Below are 13904 nucleotides of genomic sequence, written 5' to 3'. Positions count from 1 at the left end.
GTTTTGAGGGCAATGTTTTTGAAGTATGGAGTTTTAAAAGTTACTGTCGCGGGATTATCGTTTAGGGTGATGTGTTGGAGTAAATCGTTCAGATTTGTAGTTATTCTCTGATGATAATTGTCGTAGGATTCACTATGTTTTTGGACGGTAGTGGATAGTTGTGTTACTAATATGTCTTCGGAACGTCTGTCTCCGTATTTAGTTAATAACGCTGGACGAATTTCTGTCCAATTGGTTTTATTAGAATAGTTTAAGAAATTTCTAGGTTCTCCTTTAATTCGAGATACGATATGGGAATTTAAGATAAATTCTTGGGACGGATTTAAATCTTGGGTGCCTAAGAAAACTATTAAATTATCTACTGCTTTGATAAAGGTGGAGAGGTTGTCTCCAGAAGAGAATTCGGGCAGAGTTGAGCAAAGGCTAGCAATATCGCTATTGGTCATCGGCATTTTGGAACGTAATTTAGATGCAGGCTTAGATTTAGAGGTTTGTAGATTTCTTTTTATTTTTAAATTTAAATTGTCGAATAGTAAACTTAAATTTTCGGTACTATTTTGGGAAATATCATTCAATGTACTCATAAAATATATGCAAAAATATAAATGCAAGTATATATAAAAATTCGTTGAAGTAAAATGTTATAAATAATATAAATTCAATAAACAATAAATAATAAATTCAATGTAAATGTTTAAGAATTCAATTAAAATAATAAATGCTCATAAACAATGGTAAAGAAAGGAAAAACTTACGCAAGGATGATCGTGTTTGATTTCCAATACATTTTTCTCTTTTACCAGGTTCTTCAGGATTTCATTAAACTAATGTAGACCAGGAAACGACTATGTTTCTGTATGAAATATCCTGTTCGCAGCGCCAGAAATGTTTCTTCAACGTCGATATTCCCAAAAAAAAATCTTTATTTCGAAAATAAGTTACAATTTTTGAGAAATTCTACAAACTACTACATTTAATGATTTAAAGTTGACTATTGAAACATAATAATTACAATAATAATAAAAATATTGATTTCTTCCTATTTATAACGTCGGATATCGGAATCTGCTGATTCTTAATAGTAAGGGAGCTTATGGCTACATTTCTATATATATATATATATATATATATATATATATATATATATATATATATATATATACGTTCGAATTATCGGGTAAAGTGGTCTGTAATGAAAATCTCTCTTTTTTCTAAATTACTCAATATTTCGCCATTTATTTAATAGCTTCCTCAGGAGTAAACTAAAACAATTTATATATTATATACTAATTACAATATTATTTACTAAATGGTTTGTTTTCTATATTTAAAGTACAAAATAAGAGATTTTTATTGTTTTCTATATTAAAAGTTTTTATAAAATAAGAGATGTATATTTTCTTGTCTATTTAAATGTAGAAGACTTTTTGAAACTATGAAAGTTGGTAAAAAGCCTAATAGTCAATAATATATTTAGCTTCCGTGCTATTACATTAGAAAAAAAAATTTTATTATTTTTTTTTGTTTCACCCTGTAGAACCCTGAAGATGAAATAGTAGGAAAAAATAAAAAAAATAATGGTACTCCTCTATGCAGTAAGCAACTTTTCCGCGCTATTACATTTCTAATAAAACATAAAAAAAGTTCTTCATGTTTCACTCCACCCTATTAGACATAAATTGCGTTTCTGGATGCAAAAATCACAACACTGGGAAGTATAATAAAGATATCTATTTTATAGAGATTACACCAATATTCATTTAACAAAAGTTTACTTACTACTGGCCTATTAATGTTTCTTGTCACTAAATAAAACAAAGCATACGCTAATCGCCGATTTAACAAAAACATGCATTATTGGTCTTTAAATAAAATACGTCCGTTCGAAAGAAATGCTAACTCATGAATTGGTTGAATTTTTAAGACGTTGACACAATAAAAATCAAAAGAACTTTTTGGTATTTAACATTGTTTCTGCAACCAAACTATTCTAGACTCCTAATTTCTGCAGATTTTTTTATAATTTCTTATCGATAATTTTTGAAACAGCTTTAACATAAGTGAGACACAATGTAGACTCTAAAACAATTAAATATTTCATCAATCACTCACGTCATTCTTTCACAATTTATACCGAATAAATAAAATAAAACGTTGTCCATACTGTGCACGTGCTAATTGTTTGTATTCGTTTCAGTTATTTGGTCCGCCTATCCTTCAACTTCGACGTCATTATGGAAGTTAACTTTTTCAAAGAATATATCGACTGCGTCCAACAATTCGCCATGATTCTTTATTATACGAACTTCAGTATAAACTTTTTGCTTTACACTATGTGCGGAAAAGCTTTCCGGTTATGCTTGAGGACATTTTTGTGCAATATTTGTGAAAAGATATTTTGTGTTTCAAGTCGAAATAGAAACAGCTTTAATGTTTAAATTGGTAGAATTTTATAAAAATATTTTTCTAAATAAAGACGTTGATTATTAGAATTGTTAGGCTTTTTTTACAAATCTGAATGCCTTAATTTATTACACATTTTCTCAAAAAAAAATTTTTAAAACTAGTTATAACAAAAATTTATAATTGTGAATTTTATGGTGTACGCCAATGTAATAAAATAGGAAGAAACTGAAGTTCGCCACCCTCTCTCCGGCGTTCACAGGCGGAAACACTTCCGTAAAAACGTTTGTGAATGCCCCTAATATAATGGGGTGTATTTATAATTATTTATTAATTAATTAATATACTAATTAATTATTTGATAGACTTCTAATCATAATAATGATAATAATAAATGTCTTTATGGAATGGAATGTCTTTATCAATCCCAGATTTAGCCATACGGCTCACACTCCCTCTAAGGGGAAAATTCACTCATCCCAGATACCTACGGTATCAAAAGGATTGAGCTCTGGTGTGACTCCTTCCGTGTTATCGAGCCCTATAGCTTTCTGCATGGCCTTATAGTGATGTTCATTTAGACCCAGCTGTATTATGTTCTCTAGGAGGTTTTTGGGAATAATACCAGTGGTAAATAGAATAATAGGTACTGTCTGGGTACCTTTTATTCTCCATTGTCTCCTGATTTGTATTTCTAGATCTCTGAACTTGGCGATCTTAGAGTTGTATTTGGGTTATTCAATTAACGGTTGTATTTAACACGTAAATTATTGGTGTTGGGTATCGCCACATCAATAAGGTTGTTTGCCTAGTAATTTTATTAACTAGTATGAGATCCGGTCTATTATGCGTCACTGGTTGATCTGTAAGCACAGTGCGGTCCCAGTATAGCTTGTAGTTCTCGTTTTCAAGCATTCTGTCAGGGACGTATTGATAATAATGAAGATGGTCGGTTTGGAAAAGTCCCAGTTTTTCAGCTAGTTCTTGGTGGATAATCTTTCCTACTGAGTCATGACGTTCTTTATAATCAGTACCGACAAATGCCTGGCAACCACCGGTAAGATGTTGGATGGTTTCTTGGGCTTGGCATCCATATCGGCATTTGTCATTTTGGCTTGAGGATCTCTAATAATATATTTCAGGTAATTTTTAGTTAGAATAGCCTGATCCTGAATGGCAAGTAGAAAACCTTCAGTCTCGGAAAACGTCTTTCCTAATGTCAATCAGTAGTTCGACGCTGTATTGTCGACATATGCTTCGCTGATCTCATTGAGACGTCACCTATGCAGAGGTTTACTCATCCAGGTGCGCATTTTTTCTTGTCGAGTCAGGTGGTTTATGCGCATTTCTTGTTCCCTCAGTTTAAGCGGCGTTGTATCATCTACTGCGCAAACTGCTCGATGTATAGTAAATGTCTCAGCCTGTACCTGAAAATAAGTTCTTAAATTAGCAATTGCTCACTTCAACAATTTATCCAATTGCTGACTTATATCCATAAGTCCTTTTCCCTCTTGATACCGCGGTAATATTGTTCTCTCTACTGCACTGCGTGGATGATGTTTTTGCGCCTTTGTGAGAAGTGTTTTTACTTTCCGCTGAAGACCCTCTATCTGTTTTTGACCACTTTATAATACCAAATGAGTAGCTCAGCGCGGAACAGGAATACGTATTTAATGCCTTAAACAAATTTTTACTATTAAGATATGATCGATTTAGTTGTCTTACTCTTCACACGAACTCCGAAGTTAGTTCAGTTATCATTTGTTTATGGTCAATTTTCCGCACTTGTTTTACTCCGAAATATTTGTACATCTTGCATAGAAACCTCCGGGCTGAACCTTTCCTACGACTATATTTAGTATACGGCACTTGTTTAGTCCAAATTGCATACTGATATCATTTGAGAAAGTTTCTACAGTTTTTATCATCTGATCTAAGTGGTTTCGAGTGGAAGTTATTAATTTCAAATTATCCATGTACAACAAATGATTAAGCTTCACCACAACAGTATTGTTATTTTTGATGCTTAATCCTGAGTCAGGGGAGTTCAGTAGCTGAGATAGTGGGTTTTTGATTAGGTATTTGAAGATGAATTTTAGTCTTCCACTCTGCCATTATATGCTTTAAAAGGGTCACTAGAATATCATCGACTTTATATATTTTCAATATATCTATAAGCCATTCATGCGGTACTGAATCAAAGGCCTTCTTGTAGTCAATGAAGGCAGTAAATGGTTCCTTTTTTGGTGTATGCCTGATTAAAAATGACTGAGTCGATAATAAGTTGTTCTTTACAGCCCATGGAGCCCTTAGCGCATCCTTTCTGTTAAGGCTCTATGATATTGTTTAGAGTACAGTGTTGGTAGATACGCTGGGCTACACAGCATGTGACCAATTTGTACAAAGTTGGAAGACAAGTAATTGGGCGGTACTTGGCTGGATCTTGGGTGTTATTTTGATCCTTTGGTATTAGGTAAGTGGTTCTCTGTGTAAGAAATGATGGTGTTTCCTGCGGATTAGAGATAACATGATTAATCAATACTGACAAACACTCATGAACACTCCAAAACTTCTTTAACCAGAAGTTCTGAACTCCGTCTGGTCCAGGAGATTTCCAGTTATGCTCTTTGATAGTATTTGAGACTTCTTCGGTGGTGAAGAGTTCGTAAGGAATATTATTGTAATGTTGACAGTTCGTTGTGTCTTCAGTCCATCCAGCATTGGTGTTATGAGTAGCTGGCGTTGAAAGTTGATATCCCAGAACACATAAAATTCTTCTTGGCTTGGATATGTTATATGTTTAGTTTCTATAGTGGAATTAAGGTTCCTATAAAACGCCTTCTCTGCATGCTCAAAAAGTATATTGTCGCATTTTCGGTTGTTACTTACTTTGTATCTCCTTAGGTGGCCTGAATAAAAAAATGTTTGTTTTAATGTGTCCAGGCATTGTTGCGGTGTATTATTTTCTGGATCATGTTATGAGTGTCTTAGAGTTGCTTTAATAAAGTCCTCGTAGACATACCGTCTCAGGACTTGCAACTTAATGTAGAGTCATATGTCGCCATTTTACCAATCCAACGGTAACTTTATCATCTTAATTTTAAACAAGACATAATGCAAACTAAATTTCATTTAGAAATTTTTAAAGGGTTTTTACCCCCATATTTAGTGGTTACATTCATGTATTAACCTGACACTGATGATGGAATACTTATTCCGAAAAGGTTTTGTCTATTTAACATAGCCCGACTGGGTTTTTATATACCTTTTTATAAAGGATTTTATTGAAAATTTTTTGTCTTAGAGTGTTCCGCAATATCTCTTCAGCTCTCTTGATGATTTTTCTACTTCTTATTCCTCGGACGTATTCCGTTATTTGTCCAATGTCCCTACGCAATGATTCAATTTTCCCTAGTAGCCGTTTTTCCCAAGGTGCAATTCTGCTATCATTCCTTTCGATATTATTACCCCGTCTTGCTCTGATCTTAATGCCCATAACATTAGCAATAGCTGTTGCTGCACAGTAAATCAGCATATGCAAATATTTCAATGTATGAGCTTCTACGATGTAATTGGGTAGGACTTCAGTGTTCACAATTTGTAACAGCGCACCTAGTTTCTTACAAGAGTTTATTTTTGGTAGCGGTGGTGTGCTAAGAGGGTTAATCACGTGCCATTTCACTTACCAGGTTATCATGCAACTCGTTATTGTCCTGCTACTTCTGCCTAACAAACAAATTAATTTTCCTTTACAATAAAATATTATATCAGTAGGGCGAGATTCAGTTTGTATACCACTTTGTAACAGCGGCATACAACTGCTCTTCCACCTAACCCCCGAAAGATAAATGTATAAATAAAAGATATATGATATTATTAACAACAATAATTTCATAGTGTATAAAACAAATAGAAAAAATGACGTTGACCGCCCGACAGGCGTTGATCAGCACACAGAGTGCGAGTAATATTTTTTGCTACAGAAATTATGGAGAATAAACCAGGACCTTCAGAAATGGTAAAATATGATTCTAAAAAACGCCGTAAATTAATAAAAGCTAAATTATTAGTTGCTTTGGAAAAATCGGACAACGAGATAAACCTCTTCGAAAATAGTAGCGATGATCCAGATTATTTGAGCGAAAGCGATAATAAGTCCGAAGAAGACTTAATTTTACAACCTTCACAAATTTCAGATTGTTCATTTACCCCAACAATTTTCTTAGATATGAAGAATATTGCATAAAATAATTGAAGTTTTACTGAAATTCTCAATCAAAGTCTGCCGTTTACTAAGACAGCAAGTTTTTTAGTTGACGTAAATTCCACAAATTCTTTTGATTACTTTTAACTTCTAGTGACAGATGATTTTTTAAACATGTGTGAAAGGCTAACAAACACTCCATCGATTTAATTGCGCACAACTTAAGCAGTAAACCAAGAATAACGTCATGGTATGATATCAACGTAACCAAAATGAAAAAAAGTCTAGGGGACTATCAAATTAAACCGAATATTGGAAAAAAATTATCTATTCAACCTACAGTATTTTTCGTCCCTTATGGGCCGCAATCGGTTCTTATTGATTTTGAAAAGGTTACAGCTTGAGAACACAACACTAGAGCCGCGAACTCACTTGGGAAAAATTATACCATTAATAAATTATTATAATCATAGAATGATACAAATATATATTACCCCAACAGGGAAGTCTGTATCGACGAACCGATGGTTTTGTGGAGAGGCCGTTTAAAATTTCAGCAATATATTAAAGGAAAGAGGCACAAATTCAATTCAATTCAATTCAATTTTATATGTTATGTGAACCGAGTGGTACCGTCCTCAAAATAGTGGTAGTCAGAAAAAAATTGTTTTAAATCTTTTTTAATAATTTTTACAATAGCCTAAAGCTTGCTGAGGGGTTGTTACTGAGAAAAACTTATGTGACAGGAACCTTACGTTCAAACAGGAAAGAAAATCTCAAAGCAGTCAAATAAAGACAAAACTAAAAAAATGTGAATTGGTGGTTCAATAAAATTAACAAGGAATTTTTATAATTAGAGAGATCGTCGTGAAATAATGGCTATTTTAAGTGAATGTAATGCACATGAAAACCGTGATGAATCGGCGTGGCCAAGAAAAAGAAAAGCCTGTATTGATAGATAAAATACAATCAGTTTATAGCAGGAGTTGACCATTGCGACCAGGTGATGACATATTATTCCTGTGAGCACAAAACATATTGACACAATTGAAGGTTAAAATACGTTATTGACGTTTCAATCTCCACTTCGGAAATCGTTGTCAAAATACAAGCATTAATAAATTAAACAAATTTTTGTTTTTTGTTACTTTGGTGAACAATTCTTCCAATTATTTAATTTTATCTAATTTATTTATATTGACAATTTAGACATATACTATACATTTTAAAGTAGATGACTTTACAATGATATTGCCAATATTGCTGAGTTGCGTTCCTGGGACGACTTTATTGTAAGATTATTGTATGCTATAATTTCACTATTTGGGAGAGTGATTCATCGTTTAAACGCTAAATATCCTCAAATTTAAATGTACACAGCGGCCCTCGAAAACTACCCATTTTCTCAGTTGCAATTTGCGTTTTTTCATAAGAAATTACACAATACAAAAGTAGTATATTTATTTGTGCTTCTCTATAGAAAAATTGACCAGGAGTTGTCGTCCAGTGTAGCCAATTCTTGTTCACAAGTAGTAATTATGGTCATACAAAACCTGTATTCTTCCACGAAGCGATTATTAAAATACCAAAAAACATTATTTGTTCAATAGTAAAAATTAAGCACAAAATTGTAATTAAAAAAATTTTATTTATATGGTCCGTTTCGTTACATATTTAAATTTATAAAATAAAAATCGATATTTTAAAACATTATTTTTTAATCGTTTGGCAACTTTGGAATTAGCGACGGAACTTCGTTTCAATTCCGAACCACAGAAAGCCGTAAAAACTGGTTTTTGCCGATCAAGTGCCCATCAACAATAGTTCATTTACATTAGTGTTTCTGAGAGTAGTGCATAGGTTGCATTTTGTGAATATATTTTATGCGATAAGTTTGTGTTATTGATAAAACGTCTTATTGATAATACGAGTGTTATAATTTGCCGTTTTATAGTAAATTTTGAGTTATATTGTGATTATTTGGTTTGAGTTTCAAAATTTAAAGTTTTAAAAACATTTAAATGTTAGCCAAGTGGTCGACATTTGTAGCAGTTTAACAAAAGTATCGGTTAGCTGCATTTATCGTATACTTAAAAATACATCGGAAAATAAAAAGCAAGAAAAAGGTACAATTAGAGGTAGGAAAAGCATTGTTTTGGATGACGAGAAAAGGAATATTATACGTCGAAAAATTCATTCATTTTATTTTCGGAGTGAATTTCCAACACTGAAAAATATTTCTCAAGAGCTCGAAAACGATGACTCCTTACCCAAAATATCTCGTAGAGTCTTAATCAGGACCAAACAGAAAAAGTATGCTATTATAAAAAAATAAAATTATGGTGTGGAGAAGAAAATATTTAGAAGAAATACGCAAAATTCGCAGCACTGGATGCAAAATATGTTATTTGGATGAAACCTGGATTAACGAAGGTCATACGGTTGGAAAAGTTTGGCAAGATTTAAATGTCAAAAGTAAACGCGAAGCATTTATAGAAGGCTGGTCTGCAGGATTAAAAGCTCCATCAGGAAAGGGACGGCGTTTAATCATTACCCATATAGGAAGTGATACAGGGTTCCTTGATGATGGTTTTCTTCAATTTGAGTCGAAAAAAACAGGTGATTATGAAAGAAATTGAAAGGGGGGATTCAAGAATGGCTTACAGAAAAGGGGATTGCATACGAAGAATCAGTGCTCAAAATTTAGCTACTTGACATTGCACGGTTAAGGAAAAGTGAATATCTTAAATATGCTGTAGATGGAACTGCAAAAGATTATGGTGTCAAAGTTCTGCGTCTACCACCTTATCATTGTGAACTTAATCCTATTGAACTTATCTGGGTGCAAGTGAAAGGAGAAGTAGCACGCAATAGCAAAACGTTCAAATTAAACGAAGTTAAGGAACTTTTGATTCAAGCAATCCTCCATGTAACTACAAAAAAATGGGCTAAATGTATAGGCCACATAATTAAAGAAGAACATCGTATGTGGGACCTTAAAACTCATATCGAAGTTTTACTAGAGCCAATTATAATTACACCAGGTGGTGAAGATAATGACAGGGTAGCAGCACTGCATCTTCAGATTTGGACAGCGAATATTTTCTAATAGTTTAATAAGAACATCAGCATAAAAAAAGACCATAAACAAAAAAAAACGAGAACCTAGTAAGCAATGTTTTGTTACATCAAACATTATTTTTATTTTCTTTTTATAGAAGACAATATGGCTCTTGGCGAACACCCATTTAAAAAAAGTAACGCGTCACAAGACATACCTCTGGGGTGGTGTGGAAACTGTCTTAAAATTTGTTTTAAAAAAATTTCATTGTATAACTCTTTAAGGACGGGTCACGTCAAAAGACGTTTTAGCGTAACTTCCGCGACAGCCGGGTGGTATCAGTAAGCCTTCTGCAAAATTACTTGTTTTTTATAGCTTTTTGTTTGTGGCATTCTGTATTTTTAGGGGAATGTAGGAAATGAGCCACAAAATATTTATTCATATGTTTATTTACTGACGTTTCGATCTCTATATACAGAGACCGTTTTCAATTATACAAATGATAAAATGATAGTAATATTTATTTTCTATCGCTTTTTGCTTGTCTGCATTTTTCTGTATTTTTAGAAATAATGTTGGGAATAAGCCACAATATATTTTTTTAAATGTTTAATTTACGGACGTTTCGATCTCTATAAAGAGACCGTTTTCAAACATACAAATGACAGATATATTTATTTTTCTATATATTATTCTTTTGTGTGTGGCATTCTGTATTTTTAGGAAAAAGGTTGGAAATAAGCCACAATATATCTATTTACATGTTTAATACACTGACGTTTCGATCTATATTCCATTTTTAAAGATAGAAAAAAAAAGAAAATAAATAATATAAGATTATAAAAATATATAATAATTAACAAATAAAATAAATATAACTATCATTTATATCTTTGAAAGCGGTCTTTGGATGTAGAAATCGAAACGTCAGTACAAATTTGTAAATAAATATATTGTGGCCTATTTCGAACATTAATATTTTAAAAATAAAATATAATTAACGTTAAAATAAAAGTGAGTGTACGTCACTGGATTTTCATAAGTCTTTCCGCATTTCTGCGTCTTTAAACGATGAATCACTCTCCCAAATAGTGAAATTATAGCAAAGTTCATTCGATTACATGAAATCAACTTTAACTTAAGAATATCCGTCAGAAGTAATCATAGCATGTAATTTTTTTTTTTTTTTTTTTTTCCTAAGTTAATGGCACTGGCAAAGCCAAAAGGCCAGTCAAGATAGCATGTAATTCGTCTTTAAAAAAACAAGGACATGCCAATGAAGACAGTAAAATTCTCCTGTTAGTAATTCCATAGTAAATAATGACAAAAAACCGGAAAAAAAAACCTCATAATACTGTCCCGACATGGTAAGTATTTGGTGTTAGATTTCGTTTACTCTCAATAAACATCAAGTTCTGATTTTGTATGTTTGTTATTAAAAGATATAAATGATGTATCCTCGATATGTTACTGACTTAATAATAGTGGTATTCTCTTGTTATTAACTTTGTCTTTTAATATGGGTAATCAGATCCTCCTGCATTCTGTCGAGGAATTTGTGACACAATTGTTCTCATTTAGCATAATTAGAGCCGCTTCTTTGATTTTTCTTTTTTTACCATCTGTTTCTTTTAGGACTATACTTGAATCATTCCGCCAATGGACAAGTACACTTGTTTATAAAGAGGAAGAAGAAAAGTATATTAGTGGAATTAGTCTAATATTTACAATTTTAAATTGTTCTTGAAAGTTCTTGAAACATGTTTTTATTTTGGTTTTAGAACTGACTGGTCCCCACTAGGTGTAATCGAAGATTGTTTAACAATATAAAGATAATTTTTATGGATTTTTTAAGTTGAATATAATATATTTTATATTTTATTTGCGTATTATCCTTCTTAAAAAGTTCTAGTTTCTCAAAAGTGTTCCACTCAAGTGTGCAGCACTGAATTTACATTACTTTTTAATATTATTTCTTTAGATTGTTTAGTCCTTGAAAATTAAATAGTAAAATTGAGTAGTTGATTGCATTTTTCCGTCTGACAGCTACGTTGATTATGTTATTACGGAATATTTTTTTTAATGTCTATCTGTCAAAAAAGCTTGTTGTGTTGATCCTGATGATTAATTAAATTTTTTTAAAAATCTTTGGAGAATTGTTCGACAGAAAAATATATCGGTGATATCGTTGAAATGAAATTGGTTGTATGTTTGTTTATTTAACTGAGTGTTACATTTGTCAATATTTGCTGTAAATTCGTTTCGAAACGCCGGCAAATATGTTACAGATTAGAGTGAAGTAAGTCTATTTTATTTTAGCGTTTTTGATGAATTATACGAAATATATACATACTAATGTGATACCAAGAATTTTAATTTTAAAACTTTACAAAAAATATATATAAATAATTATTAAAATTTTTGATTTATGATTTATATCACACCTTTCAATTTTGTTATCTCAGGTTTTACTTGTGCTTCAATATCTATACTTTACAGCTGATGAGTTAGGACCAAAGAATAACGGAATAAAACAACATAATATGATATGAAAATAATGTAATAAAATAAACTGATTAAAGTACCTCCAAAAATTATTAGCATACAATGTTTATCAAACAAAATTCGTTCTACTTACGTGAACCTTAAATAATGAATGGATAATATAATACAATTACAATCTAAAATCCAGCTTATTATTCTACATAAACAAATCAAATAATATTCAGTGTCCTTCCTAATGCAATTTTGATATATCGATTGTACCAAGAAAAATTTGTGTGAATTATCCAATTCTCTCCACAGCTCCGTGTCCCCTCTCAGAACAAATTTGATCTTCTTCGAATATCGACAACTTATGCACACGTTACTAATATGATATAATATTATGTGACCCAAAATTTTCAAATTGAATATATTATGAATGTTTCTCTCGTTGAAACGCTTCCTCTGTCTTGAGTTGTCCAATTCCTCGTTCTATGCAAAATTAACAATCAGTTCTCAGAAGCCTCCTATGTAATTTGCAATATTAAACAAGATATTGCAATTTAGTGTCTTCAATGGTCTCCTTCGAATGCACGTACCTTTCCAGTGATGCCAGCCTCTTTTCCTCTCGCCAAACTTAATCTCTCGTTCCGAAATAAACAGCGATACGTAGAGTACAAGTAGGAAAAGTTTACTTACAAATTTGTACCAGATCAACTATTGTCGGACACAATTACTTCACTAACCCACAACTTATTCTTTATCACTTACTACCCTTAGAGACCAACTCGAAAACCAACCATTCACTTTAAGAAACTGCAACTAACTGCCTCTCTCATCTCTGCTATCCATCCATCCAACCTCTCCTTATATACACCCATTTCACCATTTTCCCAATTCTCGGCCAATCAGAAATTTGCATACCACTCCCCGCATAAAATCAGAAATACCTACAAACTTTCCTAATTCATATTATTTCTACAAGGACACTTAATTTTCGACTGGGTATTTACAGATTCCGAAAAACCATTTACTTATTAACTATTTTTATTGTCCTGTTCATGGCGCAAACCCGGATTACGGAACACTTTATGGCTTATGGGAAAAAACCATCGTTAACTTCTATTCATTGTACCCGCACTATCCTCTTGTTATATTTATACAAAAGATTATTTATGACTAAGATTACCTTTGATTAATTCCAGGCCGCTCGGAGTATTTTTACTTTCTATAATCTCTGAAATATTGATTTCATCGTACATTTCATATTTTTACTCTTCAATTTTGAATACCACAACAATATATATATGACATTATACGAAATAATAGCACAGGTGGACAAAACAGTTTTGGTTGAAAACTTTTTTAACTTTAATAGCTGATTTTTATGTGCTAAAACCAAATCTGATCTTAGCTTTTTTATATTGTCCATAATTTTTAAGCAACCTGCTTTTTTTCTACAGTTTAAAATCTCTATACGCTAATTTCAGTTAAATATGATTTCAGTTTTCTTTCTCCTGGGTTCAGATGGACTTATGGATATTCTCCAGTTGGCCCTACAATGTTGTCATTTGTTTAATTTGTTCATATAGAACTTCCATAAATAAATTCTTTTCACCATTAAGAAAATTATATAGACCTACTAGGGCGGTCCGATTAGTACTTGGCCTACAAAAGAAAAGCTACAATTTTGGAAAAGTGGCGATTTATTTCTCAACATAGTCTACTTTTAGCTCAGTACTCTTGACCCTG

The 13904-nt window shown here is 32.1% G+C and overlaps 2 protein-coding genes across 3 annotated transcripts in view; one reads left to right on the top strand and one right to left on the bottom strand.

Moving 5' to 3' along the window:
• The window catches only part of CNMaR (G-protein coupled receptor), a 109462-nt gene extending 106982 nt beyond the window's left edge, over positions 1-2480 (top strand). Inside the window, exon 4 of the mRNA XM_072543175.1 lies at positions 2198-2480. Within this exon, the coding sequence (XP_072399276.1) occupies positions 2198-2438 (241 nt within the window). The 3' untranslated portion in view covers positions 2439-2480. The remainder of the gene's footprint in view (positions 1-2197) is intronic.
• LOC140449818 (dynein axonemal heavy chain 1-like) overlaps positions 1-13904 on the bottom strand; it is a 1063244-nt gene that overhangs the window by 657825 nt on the left and 391515 nt on the right. The gene's annotated exons all lie outside the window — the stretch shown is intronic.

Source organism: Diabrotica undecimpunctata, chromosome 9, assembly GCF_040954645.1.
Source record: "Diabrotica undecimpunctata isolate CICGRU chromosome 9, icDiaUnde3, whole genome shotgun sequence".
Classification (NCBI taxonomy): domain Eukaryota; kingdom Metazoa; phylum Arthropoda; class Insecta; order Coleoptera; family Chrysomelidae; genus Diabrotica; species Diabrotica undecimpunctata.
Note: the sequence above shows the minus strand (reverse complement) of the source record. Positions and strands in the feature narration are given on the sequence as shown.